Source organism: Aaosphaeria arxii (assembly GCF_010015735.1).
Source record: "Aaosphaeria arxii CBS 175.79 unplaced genomic scaffold BU24scaffold_11, whole genome shotgun sequence".
In the NCBI taxonomy this organism is placed as follows: domain Eukaryota; kingdom Fungi; phylum Ascomycota; class Dothideomycetes; order Pleosporales; genus Aaosphaeria; species Aaosphaeria arxii.
The window spans coordinates 300,981-317,944 of record NW_022983484.1 but is presented as its reverse complement, the minus strand read 5'-3'; the positions used below and the strand labels follow the sequence as shown (position 1 = coordinate 317,944).

General features: G+C 53.8%; 6 protein-coding genes across 6 annotated transcripts; 2 read left to right on the top strand and 4 right to left on the bottom strand.

Annotated features, from left to right (window-relative positions):
• Positions 1–37: 37 nt before the first annotated feature.
• Positions 38–2,261, bottom strand: BU24DRAFT_356182 (FAD-binding domain-containing protein; the record flags this gene model as incomplete). The annotated part of the gene is made up of 5 exons (XM_033523884.1): positions 38–875; positions 956–1,142; positions 1,202–1,593; positions 1,677–1,862; positions 1,930–2,261. The coding sequence occupies 5 exons, from the start codon at positions 2,259–2,261 to the stop codon at positions 38–40; spliced, it is 1,935 nt and encodes a 644-aa protein (XP_033378706.1).
• Positions 2,262–2,775: 514 nt separating this feature from the next.
• Positions 2,776–4,558, bottom strand: BU24DRAFT_57057 (uncharacterized protein). Its single transcript, XM_033534408.1, has one exon. It carries the CDS (start codon positions 4,416–4,418, stop codon positions 3,216–3,218), a length of 1,203 nt encoding a protein of 400 aa, XP_033378705.1. The 5' UTR covers positions 4,419–4,558; the 3' UTR covers positions 2,776–3,215.
• A 762-nt stretch (positions 4,559–5,320) lies between these two features.
• On the top strand, positions 5,321–8,349 carry BU24DRAFT_454749 (heat shock protein Hsp88). The gene is made up of 4 exons (XM_033531335.1): positions 5,321–5,542; positions 5,629–5,660; positions 5,723–7,631; positions 7,687–8,349. The coding sequence occupies exons 1-4, from the start codon at positions 5,468–5,470 to the stop codon at positions 7,981–7,983; spliced, it is 2,313 nt and encodes a 770-aa protein (XP_033378704.1). The 5' UTR covers positions 5,321–5,467; the 3' UTR covers positions 7,984–8,349.
• A 596-nt stretch (positions 8,350–8,945) lies between these two features.
• Positions 8,946–12,467, top strand: BU24DRAFT_399658 (glycoside hydrolase family 115 protein; the record flags this gene model as incomplete). The annotated part of the gene is made up of 5 exons (XM_033525416.1): positions 8,946–9,149; positions 9,209–10,443; positions 10,539–10,823; positions 10,888–11,435; positions 11,495–12,467. The coding sequence occupies exons 2-5, from the start codon at positions 9,352–9,354 to the stop codon at positions 12,465–12,467; spliced, it is 2,898 nt and encodes a 965-aa protein (XP_033378703.1). The 5' UTR covers positions 8,946–9,149; positions 9,209–9,351.
• A 236-nt stretch (positions 12,468–12,703) lies between these two features.
• Positions 12,704–14,643, bottom strand: BU24DRAFT_356040 (ammonium transporter; the record flags this gene model as incomplete). Its single annotated transcript, XM_033523878.1, has 6 exons — positions 12,704–13,194; positions 13,274–13,666; positions 13,718–13,803; positions 13,909–14,139; positions 14,195–14,304; positions 14,491–14,643. The coding sequence occupies 6 exons, from the start codon at positions 14,641–14,643 to the stop codon at positions 12,704–12,706; spliced, it is 1,464 nt and encodes a 487-aa protein (XP_033378702.1).
• A 583-nt stretch (positions 14,644–15,226) lies between these two features.
• BU24DRAFT_427495 (uncharacterized protein) lies at positions 15,227–16,474 on the bottom strand. Its single transcript, XM_033529242.1, has one exon. The coding sequence runs from the start codon at positions 16,043–16,045 to the stop codon at positions 15,656–15,658; it is 390 nt and encodes a 129-aa protein (XP_033378701.1). The 5' UTR covers positions 16,046–16,474; the 3' UTR covers positions 15,227–15,655.
• Between the last annotated feature and the right edge of the window lie 490 nt (positions 16,475–16,964).

Genomic DNA, 16,964 nt, shown 5'->3' with positions numbered 1-16,964 from the left:
CGACATCTACTCTGATATCTACCGCACCACAACCCCCTTAATCCGCCCCCTTCAAACACAACCTCCCATCCTGCCTCCTAACCCCCAACCCCCCGTCCTCCCCCTCCTCATCCTCACCCCTAACCTCCCACCCCTCACTCCCCACCCCCCTAACCGTCCAGAACACCCCCCTAGGATCCCACCTCCTCTTCACCCCCCTCAACCTCTCATACCTCTCCTCGCCCCCATAAAACGCCCCCACGGGGTCCGGCTCCCCCGTGATGTCCCCCTCATTCATATAACTCCCCGACCCCGGCGTGATATCCCGCCACGTCTGCAGGTACCGCTGCAGCCGCTCGTGGCGTTGCGTGCGCGCGTCCCAGGTCCCGACAGGGGACGTGCCGTCCCACCATTCGTCGGGGCGGTAGGCCTGCGCGTGCATGATGGTGGTGCGGAAGGCGGGGTGGACTGCGTTGGAGGGGTGCCCGGCCGCGGCGAGCGTGGGCGAGTAGTGCATGCCGTGGAATTCGTAGGCGCCGCCTGAGGTTTCGACGAGGTGGCGGATGGAGTTCGACATGGCGGTGAGGGGGGCGCCCGGGGCGTGGTTGGAGAGTTGGAAGAGGCGGGAGGCGATGAGGGTGTTTGTTGTTGTGTCGGATGGGGTGCGGGGGGTTAGGGAGGGGGGTGAGAAGGGGGGGGGAGAGGGGGAGAGGGTGGAGCGGATGGTGAGGTTGGATGGGAGGGGGACGGGGATTCCGAGGGCGCGGAGCTCGAGGAGGAGAGGGCGGATGAAGGTGCGGTATTGCGGGGCGGTGCGGTTGTTCAGCGAGATCGAGGTTTGGAATGTGTAGCCGCTGGTGCCGTTGCCGGAGGGTGTGTGGCGGATGAAGTTGTAGCTTTTGGGTGGTTAGTGGTGATGTTCGAGGGAGGAATAGGGGGAAGGGGATGAGCATCGTGAGTATCGTGGTGGACTTACCCTAAGCCTCCCTCCGAGCAGATGGCGGGTCCGTATGCCCAGTTCGCCTGTACGCCTCGCCAGAAGGTTTCGACGTCCACCCCGGGGGTGTTCCCTGAGGCGACGGTGGAGAACTGTATGCTTCCAGATGCCCGTGGTAGGTTGGGGAAGGCTTGGACGACGACGGATGTGATGATGCCGTAAGTACCTGTGAACAATGTGAGCCTGCTTCATAGTGACAAAGATATCAAAAACGAAAAGACATACCAGCACCCCCTCCTCTGAACGCCCAAAACAAGTCTTCGTTCTCATCTGCGCTCGCAGTGACCAGCCTCCCATCCGCAGTCACTGCCTGAAGGCTCAACACACGGTCAGCGGCCATCCCGTAGAAACTCGTGTACCCGCTGTGACCACCGCTCTGCAGGAAGCCTCCAGCGATGCCGACAGTGGGCCCTCCGGCGACGATGAAGGTCATGTTGTGTCTGGCCATTTCGACCTGAGCATCTTGAGCCTGGTAACCGCCAGCATAGGATACAGCTCGGCCGGTGTAGTTGCTGGCGGTGTAAGTTGGATGATAGGCGAAGTCTTTGAGATTGTGGACCCAGATGCTGAGGGAGTGGCCGCCGATGGATCGGCCGCTGAAGTCATGGCCGGAATTTCTGATGTTGTCAGTTCAATGCTTGGGGGTTGAGGTGAGGATGCAACTTTTGCAGATAGGACTGGTACAGACGACAAAACTTACTTGATGACAAGTCGAATATTTCGGTTGCGTGCAAAGTTGACTCCAGCTTGGATGTGCCGAACCGTCGTTGCGTTGACCACGTACACCGGCCAACCTCCCTGCGTACATGTAGAGTTAGGGTTTGAAGTAGGTACGCAGGAATGACCCGAAGGCCACTGAGACATGATCGAGATGGGGTCATTTGCACTGTGGGTTGCAATATCAGCGTCACTTCCTTCGCAAACACTTGCAATTGCAATAGGGTCTAACATACTGTAAGGCAGCACTCGTCCAGGTTCTCTGCAGAGTTGAACATTTTCTGGCGTCGTAGTCAGGTCCAGCGTAGCAGACGCTGGCTAGAGGTTTGGGTTTTAGCAAAGCTCCTCCTAAGGTGTCATTGAGTCTCGCCCATTCGGCTTCAGTGGGCCACTCATCATCACCAGGGATATATTTGCATCCCTCAATGGCAGCTTCGCTGTTGTTGCCGCCGAATTGGACATCACTATTGCTAGATATATCTGCATCGGTGAGTTGGACTTCTTCAAACGGGAAATTGACGGCCAGAATGCTGGGCAGACTAGACAAAAGAAGTACACGAAGCAACATGATGGACGGAAATGTCACCATCAACGGCGAGAGAGCAAAAGAACACGGGCACGGCGATTCGGACAGAAGGGACATCCATCATGGTGTTTATAACTAGCAGTGAAGGACGAGAAAGCCGAATGGGATGAGTCCATTTGAGAAACCGTAGTTGTAATGCCGTCCTCGTGTGATTCCCGCATTTCGGACAGTCAATCTAAACTCTGCATTGGACACGCGAATTAGCAGACCCTTGCCGGTAAGCCTGCTAAATACCCCTGCAGCCTGACAACCCAGAACGCACATTGGGGTCAAGAATACGGTATCTAAACTAAGAAATGATCAAGGTCGATGGTGCAGGTGGGGTAGGATCATCGCATTCTACCGCGGGAAACCATGCTAAGCGCGTACATGTAGTTGCATGCCAATGCTACAGGAGACGCAGATATCTTCTACTCATGCGTTCCGCTTTCTTTGAGGAAGGTGCTGGTAGCTTCCTCATGTCCGCGGATATATCGGTGCATATTCGCTCCGAACGATAGTTCGAGGGACGCGTTTGGTGGTAATATGATTAGAGTGTCAGATTGATATCTCTATAATGTAGGCTGCCAGCACGCTCCGAAAGCATTGCAGCAGGGTCCAGATATGCTGGCGACTCGAAGCCTTAGCGCAGCGCTCCTTGTGTGGGGCTATATCGCTGTCAGCATTGGATTACCTATTTTGCTGTCGAGCAGACATTCCCACAGGTGTTGCTGAAGCCTTGCATTCTACATTGTGACAGGGTCGCAGAAGTGACTGGCTGTTCCGCTATGGCAATCCGTAGGCAGTCTCCCATTTCAAGCCAGCAACTTATGATTGAGGTACACATCTAGCATGAATCTGCAATACGGTGAAATAAGTCATCTCGTGACAAGCCCACCAAGGATTCACCAACTCGGCTCGTACAGAGCCTACTAAGATGGAGAGAAGAGGTACGGATCATGTAATCTGCATATTCAAGTCTTGATCTTCTTTCCCGCGATTCCCATTCTCTTTGCCTCGGGACTTTGATCGCTTGGCGTTCGCGTTCTTTGTTGCCGTCGTGCTGACTGAGCGTTTTCTCGTTCCTGATGGGTTTGCGCCGCTGTGTGTGGAAGATGGCGTTGATGATTCTCGCTCAAGCGCAGCAGCCTCGTGAAGAAACTTCCCAGTGCCTGTGGCCTCTTTCACGAGCGCGTTGTAGAATTCCTGGACAGCAAGCTGGCCCGCACTGACTTCTGGGACATCACTGTCTGTGATGGAGATATCTGACAGCAGGTCCGGAGCATTCAGTTTTACTCTATCAGTAGAGAGAGTAAAGGCACCACAGCTCAGTTTTGCTATCTGCACCTTCGGGTGGGCAAGGTCAAGAGCTAAATGTTTCTTCAGGTACTGTCGAAGAGCCCCTGTGAAAGGAGCATCCTGAGTGCCTCGTTCAGACCTGCCACGGGTGATGAACCCTGGAACGTCGGCGCCGGTGATGGTCACATCGATATGCTTCAGGAGGGTCGTGGCTTGAGGAAAGGTAAGACCCAGCTGGAGCTGGCGCACAACATCTTGTATGGATTGGGCAGACTGGGATGAGGTCCAATGGCGGAAATATGACTCGAGAGTGGAGGTGAGGAAGGCTGGGGCAAGGCGTAGCGGAGATACATTGGCATCGAACGTTGTTCTTAGGTAATTGAGCACGACTTGGCGGAGCGGTGCAGGCATCTTCAGCATCAGTAACGGCAGAGAGGTGAATCCCTCGGGTGACGTGGTAGATGTTGGGTCTCTCAGAAGCAGGGCATTGTATGATTGTGTTTCGTACTCGAGCGTCACTTGGATCCCGCGCACATTATCTGGAGAGAGTCGCGAGGACAGTTGTGAGCTTTCTGGGTCTTCATGTAGTTGGTGGTAGCGATCTATCCAGGCATCTTCATCGCCGATCAGGTCCCAGGTACAGTCCTCGAGAGGACCAAGGTTAGGCAATGCGCCTTGTGTCCCCGCGAAGTCCACCTCGACGCCACGAACATTGTCGCCCTTGAGTTGGTCTTTCAAGTGACGGGCATGGGATCGAAGTGATTTCTCGTTGAGTAGAGGCGATGCGCCGTGGTATAGCGGGGAGAGACGATAGAGGTGGTATGTTCGGTTGTAGAGTGGATATGGCGGAATCTCGGCCATGATTACGTAGTAGGGGGCTTGGCGGGATGCCAAAGGCCACGATGAAGGATTAGATAGGGTAGATACAGGTAAGGTAGTTACTATGGGTATCTACTGTTGTTCCTTAAGGAGAAGAAGAGGAGTGAGGCGTGACGATAGTATTGAACATGACGTAAGGCGGGGCGAGGTAACGATGGTGAACGCAGTGTATAGCAATGGTGATGGTGATAGTAATTAAAGTACGGAGTAGTAGGTGATTGCAGCTTATTGACTGGTGGATATGATATGATGCGACGGTGGTGATGGATGGGTGGATGGTGACGGTTAGTAGTCGTAGTTATTGTTTGTTGTCATGCGTTGTTGTGTTGTGTTCTGTTGGTACTCGTCTCGTATCATATTATTTGTTATTGATTGACTGGGGGAAGTCGGCAAGTCGGCGATTTGTTTTTACGTTACCGGTTCCACTGGCGCACTAGCAAAAGTCTGCCCCTCCTTCCTCTAGCACATGTAGTAGATAGGTAGATAGTACTTCGTTGACAGTAGAGAGTGTGTCTTCACAGTACGGAGTACATACACGAATAACGCACACAACAGAGAATCGACGACACAATCGACGACACAGGGTATACATAAGAGAAATTTGATAATAATTATAACCTGTTTGCTTGTTGTTGCCCAGTCCTAGATTTCTTAGTAGCCCAACTAGGTAGTCCTGGCCAACCAACCAGTTAGTTGCAAGGTACATGGTAGGTACCTACGGGTAGCCAACCAACCAACCACCAACCACAGACTTTTGTATGGAATTCAACCGAACTCTCCAGAAGGCTCTTTTTTTACGTACTTGGCCCCCGCCGATACATCACCGTCCTTCCCCATCACACCTTGTCCACAAATTTCTTTATACCGTTTATAACTAACCCATCCTCTCGACACTCTCCGCCCTCTCTCCCCTTCTACAATAATTTATACCCCTCGCATTCCGCGATCTATAACCCCGCCCGCCCTTTCTCTATAAGAGGCTATTTCCTTTTTTTTCTTACCCCGCCAAAAGAAACTGATAACGCACAATCATGTCTGTCGTGGGTGTTGATTTGGGTTCGCTGAACACCGTCATTGCGGTCGCGCGCAACCGTGGTGTCGACGTGGTGCGTATTTCCCCTACTCATATCCTGACTCTCTTGTCTCTATATGTTTATCGCAAATAAGATGACCGACTGACACCTTCTCCCAGATCACAAACGAAGTCTCCAACCGTGCCACTCCGTAAGCCTTTTCCCCCCGCCACCAACAATGAAAACTCTAGTCTAACAAATATATACAAACAGTTCCCTAGTTGGCTTTGGCCCCAAGAGCAGATACCTCGGAGAGACCGCAAAGAACCAGGAGGTCTCTAACCTCAAGAACACCGTCGCCAACTTCACGCGCTTGGCCGGCCGCTCCCTGAACGACCCCGATATCGAGGACGAGAGGAATTTCGTCTCTGCTCCCCTCGTCGACGTTGACGGCCAGGTCGGTGCTGAGGTCACATACTTGGGCAAGAAGGAGCGCTTCACTGCCACTCAGATCCAGGCCGCCTTCCTCACAAAGGTCAAGCAGACCGCATCTGCTGAGCTCAAACTCCCCGTCTCCGACGTCGTTCTCAGTGTCCCCGTCTGGTTCACCGATGCCCAGCGCAGAGCCGTCCTCGACGCTTCCGAGATTGCTGGCCTCAAGGCTCTGCGTCTAATCAATGATACCACCGCCGTCGCATTGGGCTATGGCATCACCAAGACTGACCTTCCCGGCCCAGAGGAGAAGCCCCGAAGGGTCGCCTTCATCGACATCGGCCACAGCACCTACACCGCCTCCATCGTCGAGTTCAAGAAAGGTGAATTGACCGTCAAGGCCACCGCCTGGGATCGCCAGTTTGGTGGACGTTACTTCGACAAGGCCATGGTCGACCACTTCGCTGTCGAGTTCAAGGAGAAGTTCAAGATCGACATCAACGAGAACCCCAAGGCCCGTTTCCGTGTCCAGGCTGGTGTTGAGAAGCTGAAGAAGATTCTCTCCGCCAACTCGGTCGCCCCTCTTAACATCGAGTCCGTCATGAACGACGTCGATGTCCGCAGTATGTTGAAGCGTGAGGAATTGGAGGAGCTCGTCAGGCCTCTCCTCGACCGTGCCACCAAGCCCATCGAGCAGGCTCTCGCCGAGGCCAAGCTCAAGCCCGAGGACATTGACCACGTCGAGTTGGTCGGTGGCTGCACCCGTGTCCCTGCCTTGAAGCAGGCCATCGGTGATTTCTTCGGAAAGCAGCTCTCCTTCACTCTCAACCAGGACGAGGCCGTCGCTCGTGGCTGCGCTTTCAGCTGCGCCATCCTCTCCCCGGTCTTCCGCGTCCGTGACTTCTCCGTCCACGACATGGTGAGCTACCCCATCGAGTTCACCTGGGAGAAGTCCGACGACATCCCAGACGAGGACACCAGCCTCACCGTCTTCAACAAGGGCAACGTCTTGCCCTCCACCAAGATCCTCACCTTCTACAGGAAACACGCCTTCGACCTCGAGGCCAAGTACGCCAAGCCAGAGCTCCTTCCCGGAAAGACAAATCCCTTCATTGGGAGGTTCTCCGTCAAGGGTGTCCAGGCTGATCCCAAGGGTGACTTCATGATCTGCAAATTGAAGGCCCGTCTTAACATCCACGGTATCCTCAACGTCGAGTCCGGTTACTACGTCGAGGAGGTCGAGGTCGAGGAGCCTATCCCCGAACCCCCCAAGGAGGAGGGCAAAGAGGACGTACGTATTCCCACTTCTCCCATTTTTTCGAGTTCCGGCAAACGCATCGACGAGCACGACCCCTCACCGATCGCGAAAAGGGCTCGCAGCGACCCTTCTTTTGCTGTAATTGATTCTGCGTATGACTCTATTCAAAAGCTGACATCTGACACACAGGACATGGATGTCGACAAGAAGGACGAGAAGCCAAAGATGCGCAAGGTCAAGAAGCAGCAGCGCAAGGGTGACCTGCCCATCTCTGCCGGCACCGCTGCTTTGGATGAGGCCACCAAGACCATCTCCGCCGAGCGCGAGAACCAGATGATCATGGAGGACAAGCTCGTCGCCGATACCGAGAACCAGAAGAACGAGCTCGAGGCTTTCATCTACGAGCTCAAGGATAAGATCACCAGCACCTACTCTGAATTCGCCAGCGACGACGAGAAGTCAAGACTATCCACTAAGCTTGACACAATCGAGGTAAGCCATGTTTCCCTACATCAGCAATAAAATCTTGAATGCTAACCTTCTCTAGGACTGGCTCTACGAAGACGGTGATGATGCCTCCAAGAACCAGTACGTCAGCAAGATGGAGGAGATCCGATCGATCGCCGGCCCCATCATCCAACGCTATAACGACAAGATCGAGGAGCAGAGACAATCCGTTCTTAAGAAGCAGCAGGAGGCCGCCGCCGCCAAGCAGGCCGATATCGAGCGCAAGAAGCGCGAGGAGGAGGCCAAGAGGCAGGCCGAGAACCCTGAGCCCAAGGACACCGAGATGTCTGACGCCGACGCTGTCAAGCCCGACAGCATCGAGGAGCCCTCCTCTTAAATTTCGTTTCGAGGTCTCCCAATAGAAAAGAAATCGATATAGCACAGTGGTAACTTTTTGTTAGAACGGGAATCAGGCGTTGTGTAGCACCAAAAAAGCATTGGGAAGCGATGATAGGCATCCAGGTATAATGCCATTGATGAGGAGGAGGAGGAATCAAGCAAATCAAAGCAAGGCTTGGGGTTGTACGCAGAATCTACATTACCCTCATGGGCCTTTTGCTTGCTTAGCATGAACGCATGCATGCATGAGAAGAATGTTTCTTTTCGATTCGGTCGATGATTTGCAATGTTTAATGCTTCTTATGAATAGACCATTCAGTGAATAGACACGATAACATATGAAACAATTGATGCTGTTAAATTTATCTCTTTGGATAATGACATAGATGCTGTGACAATGCTTACTTGATGTCTGCTATCGACTGTCTCCAATTATGATTTAATTTCTCTCCAGTTGGTGCTTCTAATGTGTGCCTCCTACATTGGACAAACGCCGTCCCGCTTGACATTTCTACCTCTTCCTATATTTATCACCAGAGTTAACATTAAAAACATAAATTAGCTTTCCCTCCTCGGGGTTTGATGTTCAACATTTAGAATTGCTCCTGTCAAGATCGTTCATGTAGAGCATGTATCAATGTTCACATGGCAGTAAATGGGTGCACTAAACCACGTGCACGTTGTATTCAGACACAGTCTTACGATGTTATCACACGTATAGCATTCTCTCATTGCGATCAAATTTCCCATACACTGTATTCGTGTGGCAGCCTTCGAACGGCTGGTGGCTCTTTCCCTTATTACGGCTATTTGTGGCGACTCGCAATCAATCTACGTCAAATTAAGCTCAATTCGATGAAGGCCCCACGACCCAACTACATCCTTGCCATTGCTCGGATCCCCGAACCATCTCCTCCACCACAGATCTCATAGACTTTTCCATGCGGAGAAGCGAGTACGCTCGAGATTGCCTTCCGCCTACGCGGGCCCCTCGGCTTCTCGTACAATCAAAAAGCGTCTTCGGCATATTGGATGCGGATTTGGTATGTTCCACCAACGAGCGGGCCCATGGCTGAGATCGAGTCTCTGTGATTGGGGCTTCGCAACCGTGGGATGTGGTGTCGAGGTGTTCGGCACCGGAAGTTTGGGAGGGGGGATATAGTGGTTCGTTCCGTGTCGTGTTACTTTTTCGTGTGTTATTTTGCAATTGACCATGGGCATAGGCGAATCAGATCGAAATGATATATCCGCATTTCTTCCATTTCGACTATTTATCTCCACATCATGTCGTCTATAAAACCCGAGGAATGTACTCTTCGTGCGTCTTGTTGCTCTCCATCTCAGGATCACTCGAGACTCATCAGTCATGATGGAGTTTCTTCTCCGTCTCATATGCCTCTTCTCGTTCGCCCTCAGGACTCTAGCCATATGGCAAACCCCCAATCTCGCCTTCTCAGAAACCCCAGGAGGACTGAAACTCGGCGGCACAGGGTCCGGACCGACTATCGTCATCGACTCCAAAGACTGGCCCGGTGTCACGCGCGCAGGTAACGACCTCGCCAACGACTTTGGCCTCGTCACAGGCACAAAAGGCAAACTCGCAACTAGCACCTCCGGCCTCACCAACACGCCCGTCATCATCGCCGGCACGATCGGCAAATCCCCCCTCATCGACAACCTCATCAGCACCGGCAAACTCGACGTCTCCGCCGTAAAAGGCAAATGGGAATCCTTCACCACGCAGGTCGTCCCCAACCCAACCGACGGCGTCGCCAGCGCCCTCATCCTCGCCGGCAGCGACAAACGCGGCACCATCTTCGCCCTCTACGACATCTCAGAACAAATCGGCGTCTCCCCCTGGTACTGGTGGGCGGACGTACCCCCCAAACGCAAAACCGCCATCTATGCCCTCCCCATCACCAAAACCCAAGGCCCGCCCTCCATAAAATACCGCGGCATCTTCCTCAACGACGAGCAACCCGCCCTCACCAATTGGGTGCGCTCCGCCGCCGGCTTCGGGTCCTACAATGCCGCCTTCCACGCCAAAGTCTTCGAACTCCTCCTCCGCCTCCGCGCAAACTACTTCTGGCCGACGATGTGGGCGAGCAAGTTCTACGTCGACGACGCAAAGAACGGGCCGCTGGCGGATGAGATGGGCATCGTGATGGGGACGTCGCACACGGAGCCGCTGGCGAGGGCGGATAAAGAGAAAGTCAAGCCGTGGGACTGGAAGGCGAATCAGGCGGGGCTGAAGAAGTATATGCAGGATGGGGCGACGCGGGCGAAGAATTGGGAGACGGTGTGGACGATGGGGATGAGGGGGGATGGGGATACCGCGAGCCCGACGCTCGATGCGAAGCAGTTGGTCGATGTTATTGCGTTTCAGCAGGGGGCGCTGAAGAGTGCGCTTGGTGTGCAGGATTTAAGGGGCGTGCCGCAGATGTGGTGTGTTTACAAGGTAACAAAGCAATTTTCTCAATCTCATCCGACCAGTCGACCAATTTATAGGCCTACTTATCGCCTTGGGGGATCAAGTTCTAACAGTGTTCACAGGAGGTCGGCGGCTACTACCAAGCCGGCATGAAAGTCCCCGAGGACGTCACGATCCTCTGGAGCGATGACAACAGCGGAAACATCCAACGCCTGCCCATCAGCAGCGAGATGAGTCGCTCTGGGAACTTCGGCGTCTACTACCACTTCGACTACGTCGGCGACCCGAGGAACTACAAGTGGATCAATTCGATCCAGCTCTCGAAGACGTGGGAGCAGATGCATCTCGCGCACCAGAAGAACGCTACGCAGATTTGGATCGTGAATGTTGGGGATTTGAAGCCTTTGGTGAGTATCACATCGATATTCGAGGACGGCTGAGGTTTGTAAAGACTGATGAAGTATGTACTAGGAACTGCCGATATCTCATTTCCTCGACATGGCATACGACATGTCCAAGTTCACCTCCTCAGCCAGCACCGATCCCTGGCTCGAAGCATGGGCGACACGCGAATTCGGCGCCGCCGTATCGAAAGGCACCGCCGAAGCAATGGCTACCTACGGCAAACTCATCATCCGGCGGAAGTACGAGCTGCTGAATCTCAACTTCCCGTACAGCACTGTCAACTACGACGAAGCGGAGACCGTGCTGGGCGAGTGGCAAGCGCTGGAGGTGAAGGCGCAGAAATTGTACGATGGACTTGATGCGGAGACGCAGATTGCGTTCTTTGAGATGGTTTTGCATCCCATTATGGCTGGTCGTGTGGTCGTGCAGGTGTATATCAATGCGGCAAGGAACAAGGCGTATGCTGCGCAGAAGAGGATGAGCACGAATATTCTGGCGGACGATGTGAAGAAGACGTACGCGCAGGATGCGGTGATCCAGAAGAGATATCATAGTCTGGTCAACGGGAAATGGAACCATATGATGGATCAGATCCACTTTGGCTACAACAATTGGTCAGTGACGATGTTGATGCTATAATCGTACGGCATGCTAATCATACATATACACACAGGCAAGACCCAGCGTCCAACTCCATGCCTTCAGTGCAGACGATCGGAACAACCGCCCCATCCACAGGCATAATGGGCGTCTCCGTCCAAAACAGCGCAGCCTCAACACCAGGAGATGCCGCTCCAACCCTCCCATCCATCGACCCCTACACCCCCGAGAACCGCACAATCGACATCTACGCCAAAGGCTCCGGAACCGTCGACTTCACCATCACCGCCAGCGTCCCATACATCAAAGTAACCCCATCATCCGGCACACTCACCTACCCATCCGGCGTCTCCGACATCCGCGCCATCATCACCGTCGACTGGACCCTCGCCCCAAAAGACACCACCACAAAAGCCGACATCACCATCAAACCCAGCAAAGGCACCTCCGCGACCCTCACCCTCCCGATCACCAACTTCGCCGTGCCCCCTTCCTTCACAGGGTACGTCGAATCCAACGGCGCCGTCGCCATCGAAATGCACCGCTACACCTCCCTCAATCCTTCCTCCGGCACCTCACTGTCCATAATCCCAAACTACGGCCGCACCGCCTCCGGCCTAACACTCAACCCGCTCCCCTCGTCCCCCCTGACCCCCTCCACCGCCCCCCGCGCAATCTACACATTCTACGCCCTCACCACCGCCGCCGCAGCGAAGGTCTCAGTGTACCTTCCCCCCTCCTTCAACGTCGACCCTTCTTCCCCGCTCAAATACGCCATCGCGATCGACGACGGCACCCCCATCACCGTCACCCCCGTGCCGTCTTCTACGCTGGGAAGTATGCCGGGCGGGTGGAGCGAGAGCGTCATCAACGGCGCGAGGATCGTGAGTTCGAATGTGGGACGCGTGGAGAAGGGGGAGCATAGATTGAGTGTTTGGCTGCTTGAGGGGGGGACGACGGTTCAGCGGTTGGTGGTGGATTTGGGGGGTGTTAAGGGGAGTTATCTTGGGCCGGGGGAGAGTGGGTGGGTTGGGAGGGGGAGGTGATGGGTTTATAGCTGACAATGTTACAAGTATCTAAACTTGAAAGTTTAGTTTTTGAATGGAAATAGGATGGGTATAGGGTGTATGTGTGTATGTATGTAGCTGTCTGAAATATAAACGACAGAATGAAGAAGAAAAGGTAGCGAATCTATCAGCCTAAGCATGTCAAAGAACGACAGCATTGAGAGAACCTCACAACGCTCCCTCAACGTCTCCGAAAACAAAAAACAGATATAAGTCTAATCCATCTTCGCCGCAACAACCGGCACCGCCTCCCCACTCCTCACACTCCCATCCCCCCCACCAGCCAACCTCCCACTCCCCGTGATGCCTCCATACCCCTCAAGCACCGGCACATCCCCCCAGCAATCACTAAAATACTTCTCATCCAGCCCCCTCACCTCCTCCTCCTCGCTCGCCCTCAAATGCAGCCCGGGGATCTTATCAATAATGAACAGCAGAATGATGCTGATGACGAAAGACCAGGCCGCGCAGGTCGTCGCGGCGGCTAATTGGTACCCCATCTGCTTCCAGTTGTGGTCCCACCATCCGCCGGCGTAGGCGTTGTTGACGCCGTCGAGGGCCGGGATGGACGACGTCGCGAAGAAGCCGGTTAGGATGTCGCCGACGAAGCCGCCGACGCCGTGGATCGCGAAGATGTCGAGCCCCTCGTCGATGGTCAGGATGTGCTTGTAGCGCACGGTGAAGAAGGATGTTATGCTTGTCAGTGCTGTTGGAGAACGTACGTTAGTTGTGGATTCCTATGTGGAGGATGGCGGTAGGGGAGGGGGATGGGATGGGATACGTACCACCGATGAGCGCAGCCACGTAAACCGGCACGAAGCCCGCCGCGGGGGTGATCCCAACCAGCCCGGCAATGATGCCGGAGCAGAATCCAACGATGCTGAACTTGCGGCTGAAGGCGTACTCGACGAGCACCCAGGCGATGCCGCCGCCACACGCCGCGAGGTTCGTGTTCACGACGACGTAGATGCTGCGGAGGGACAGGTTGGCCGTGCTGGCGCCGTTGAAGGAAAACCAGCCCAGCCAGATCAGGATCGTGCCCAGGCCGACGAGGAACGGGTTGTGAGGCTTGAAGTGCGGGATCCGCGGGTGGTGGGATTCGTTGTGCGGGTCTTTGCGCCGGCCGAGCATGAGCGACCAGGCGAGGGCGGAGAAGCCGGAGGCGATGTGTACGGGGCCTGTTGGTGGTTAGATTTAGGGGAGAGGAATGGATGGAAAGGGGAACGTACCTGAGCCGGCGAAGTCGTAGACGCCGAGCTTGTAGAGCCAGCCGTTGGGGTTCCACTCGAAGTACGCGAGGACATAGTAGACGAAGCTGTTGAGACACGTGATGTTAGTATGAAACATAGACACTACTTCGACGAGAAGGGAAGAAGCCATTCAGGATCGGATCAGGGGCATAGCAGAGCAATGCACTCACGTCGTCCAGCACAAGAGGAAAATCATGCTAGGAAGCAGCCTCCCTCTCTCCAACATAGCACCAGCCAAGATCATAGCCGTAGCCGTCACGAACGTGAATCCGAAGCAGGCGTAGAGGATATCAGGGATATCGGGGTTCGCGAGACTTGGGTAGGCCAGCACGTTGTGGAGTCCGGCGAGCGAGAGGTCGCCAATGAATGGGCCGGTCGTGTGGGATTGGTAGAGTGAGTATCTTTTTGCAATTGTCAGCGGGAGGTTTGCATTGAGTGGATGGAATGGATGTGTACCCGTAGACCCAGAATTGGATGCCGCAGGCGCAGGCGCAGAAGAGCGATTGGAAGATCATAGTGAGTGCAGCTTTGCGCCTATGCATTCCAGCGTAGAGGAAGCCGATGGCCTGGTGGATGTTAGAACCATGATATGTAATATCCTATGATAGGACGAGTGGCAGAATGGTAGTTGATTGGGGTTGTACAATCCCATAGCTAGGCCATTATGATGATGATAGAACATACCGGAGTAATTTGCCTACATTCAGTCAGTATGCAATATTCAATTAACTATGTCAATGGTAATGTATTACATACCAGCAAAGACTCGCACAGATGAGGATCCAGCACAAATCTCCCTTGTCATAGGGCGCATTGAGATCCTGGGTGAAGACATCTCCACCCGTAGGCTGCTGGTCGTACTCCGGCCATGCGGTGATGGGAGTTGGGGCAGCGGGAGCCTCCATAGTTTACAATGGGGAACCGTTACACGAACGAACAATCGCACGAAGTAAGGCAAGAAAGGTACAAGGAAAACTTATGGGGCTCAAGACACATGGCAATGTTGTCTGTTTATAACTGGAACTACTTGACCGTTCTTATCGAGGGACATTGTTGCACCAGTCTCACAATCTCACTACTTAGTCGTAGGTACATGGCTGCGGTGATGGCCCTGATGGGTAATCCCCCCTGTCTAGTCAAAGTCGTGGACTGTCAAGGTTGAGGTTGCTGTGCCTCTTCGACTGGATATAATTCACCTTTTAGGGATAGTGCAGGTGGAGGACAAGAGCTGTTATCTATCAGCCAGTGCTTCATAGGTGTTATCATACGGCATAGACCCCCTCATATCCCTAATGTCCACGGATTCCGGGGGTGGAAGGGGGGAAGGGGAAGTGCAAGGATGGCTATGGAGTCCAAGTGTGATTGATAGCGGAGCGGGAAAGCCAAGATTGGTGGTTAATCGCCAAGAAAGAGATAAGGATTTGGCCGTATCCACCAACCAACCTACCTTTTGCGGGGGTGGGGGTTCCCTATCATCACCAACACGAACATGAATGTGAATATGAACATAACATGAACTCGATGACGATGGTGGTGAACAAGTTGGGCCATCAACCAACTTATAACATATCGACCTGTACTTATGTCTTCGACTTTCCGCCGTCAGGTAGGTATTCGTCAATTCGATATTAACTCTTCGATAGCACCTCCTCCTGTGTCGAGTTTATCAACGCCATCCGCGACAGGGTTACGAATCATTGGTCCAGATAGCAATCAGTCCAGAATGATCTCCCCTTCTAGGCCAATCCCATCCAGCAATTAGTGAAAGTCTGACCAAGGACACACATGGCTCGCTCCCGCCATCTGACATCCCCTTTTCCTATTGGCAGGCGCTTGTTTATACTGCTCCCGTCCCTATCTGCTGCCATTGACTTTCATTAGCATATACTCTCTTCCAATCCCAAGACTAAGAATTCGTCATCCTGTAACCAGATCCCAGCATCTTCGCATACCCGTCGATAGGGTCTCCTCGTCCATTGCCTCGGTAGCGACCCATTTGGCACGCTTCGGGGTGCCCTTCTCGCTATCGGCCAGGCTCTCGGAAACGGCTATGCGGATCTGAAAGTGCTGTACATGCATCGTCAACTTCAGGTGACTAAAGACATGAACAATCGAACCGATTTCGCCGACGTGCTGGATACTGTCTGCGTGTTCATCGAGATTGCCAACCTCGAGCGTCGAGACATAGTCAACAGCCGACGCCTTTCTACCAGATGTTGTGTTATCAGATGTCGATAGGGTTCGTTGCGGAAACTGCCACAACGAAGCAAGTAGCCCTGAAACACCTGTCAGTCTAACCAAGCACATGTTACTTGTGCAAGTACTAGACGATGCCGCCAGATCGAATGCAAATGCTCTGACTAGCCACCGAATGGGAATATCTATCCCAAGACCTTGTAGATTACGGGAGTAGACGAGGCGCCGCTAATCAATAACTTACCAGTTGCTGGCCTCTGCTCTATCAGCCACTGGCTGCCGCCACCTGATAAACGCGCTTCGACCAAACAGACGACGCATTCCTCTTCAGCCACCTTCTTCTTGACGACCTTCTTCGGAAACAGCGAGCAGTAAGCTATCGTCGACTTCAATGGTGCGCTGGAATCTGCGTCTTTGCGTTTGTGGGTGCCGTTCACCGGAGCCGCCTCGGGGATATCTCTCTTATCTACGATCTCGCTCTCTGCCTTGGTACGAGGCGTTCGCAGGTTGAAGTAGTGAGAGATGGTATTGACAGGCTTCGTTTCTGTTTTCCGCTTCTTGGATGGTTTCGGTGCATCTTGATCGTCTACGTCGTCTTCTGGCGAGACAGACTGGAGATCCTCGGTGTCGAGCGGCTCGCAGTATGAACATGCGTCTTCGATATCCGGCACCACCACGCTCTCCTTCTTCACCTTCTTGCCAGCTAACAACTCTCCCTCCGCATACACTCGACATGTACTTCGAATAGGACACTCTCCACACTTCGGCCTGGGCGTACAGACCGTCGACCCCAGCTCCATCAACGCCTGATTCCACAAACCCGGCGTCTCGCTCCTCCCCTTCTCCGGAAACCCAGCAACGTGCTTCACCAACCCATCCGCAACCTCCCAGATCAACTCCACCGCCCTCCTATCCTTCCCATCAACATACAACCCCAACTGCCTACTCAACACCCTCACTACGTTCCCATCAACCACCGGCTCCGCCTCCCCAAACGCAATACTCGAAATCGCACCCGCAGTGTACCTCC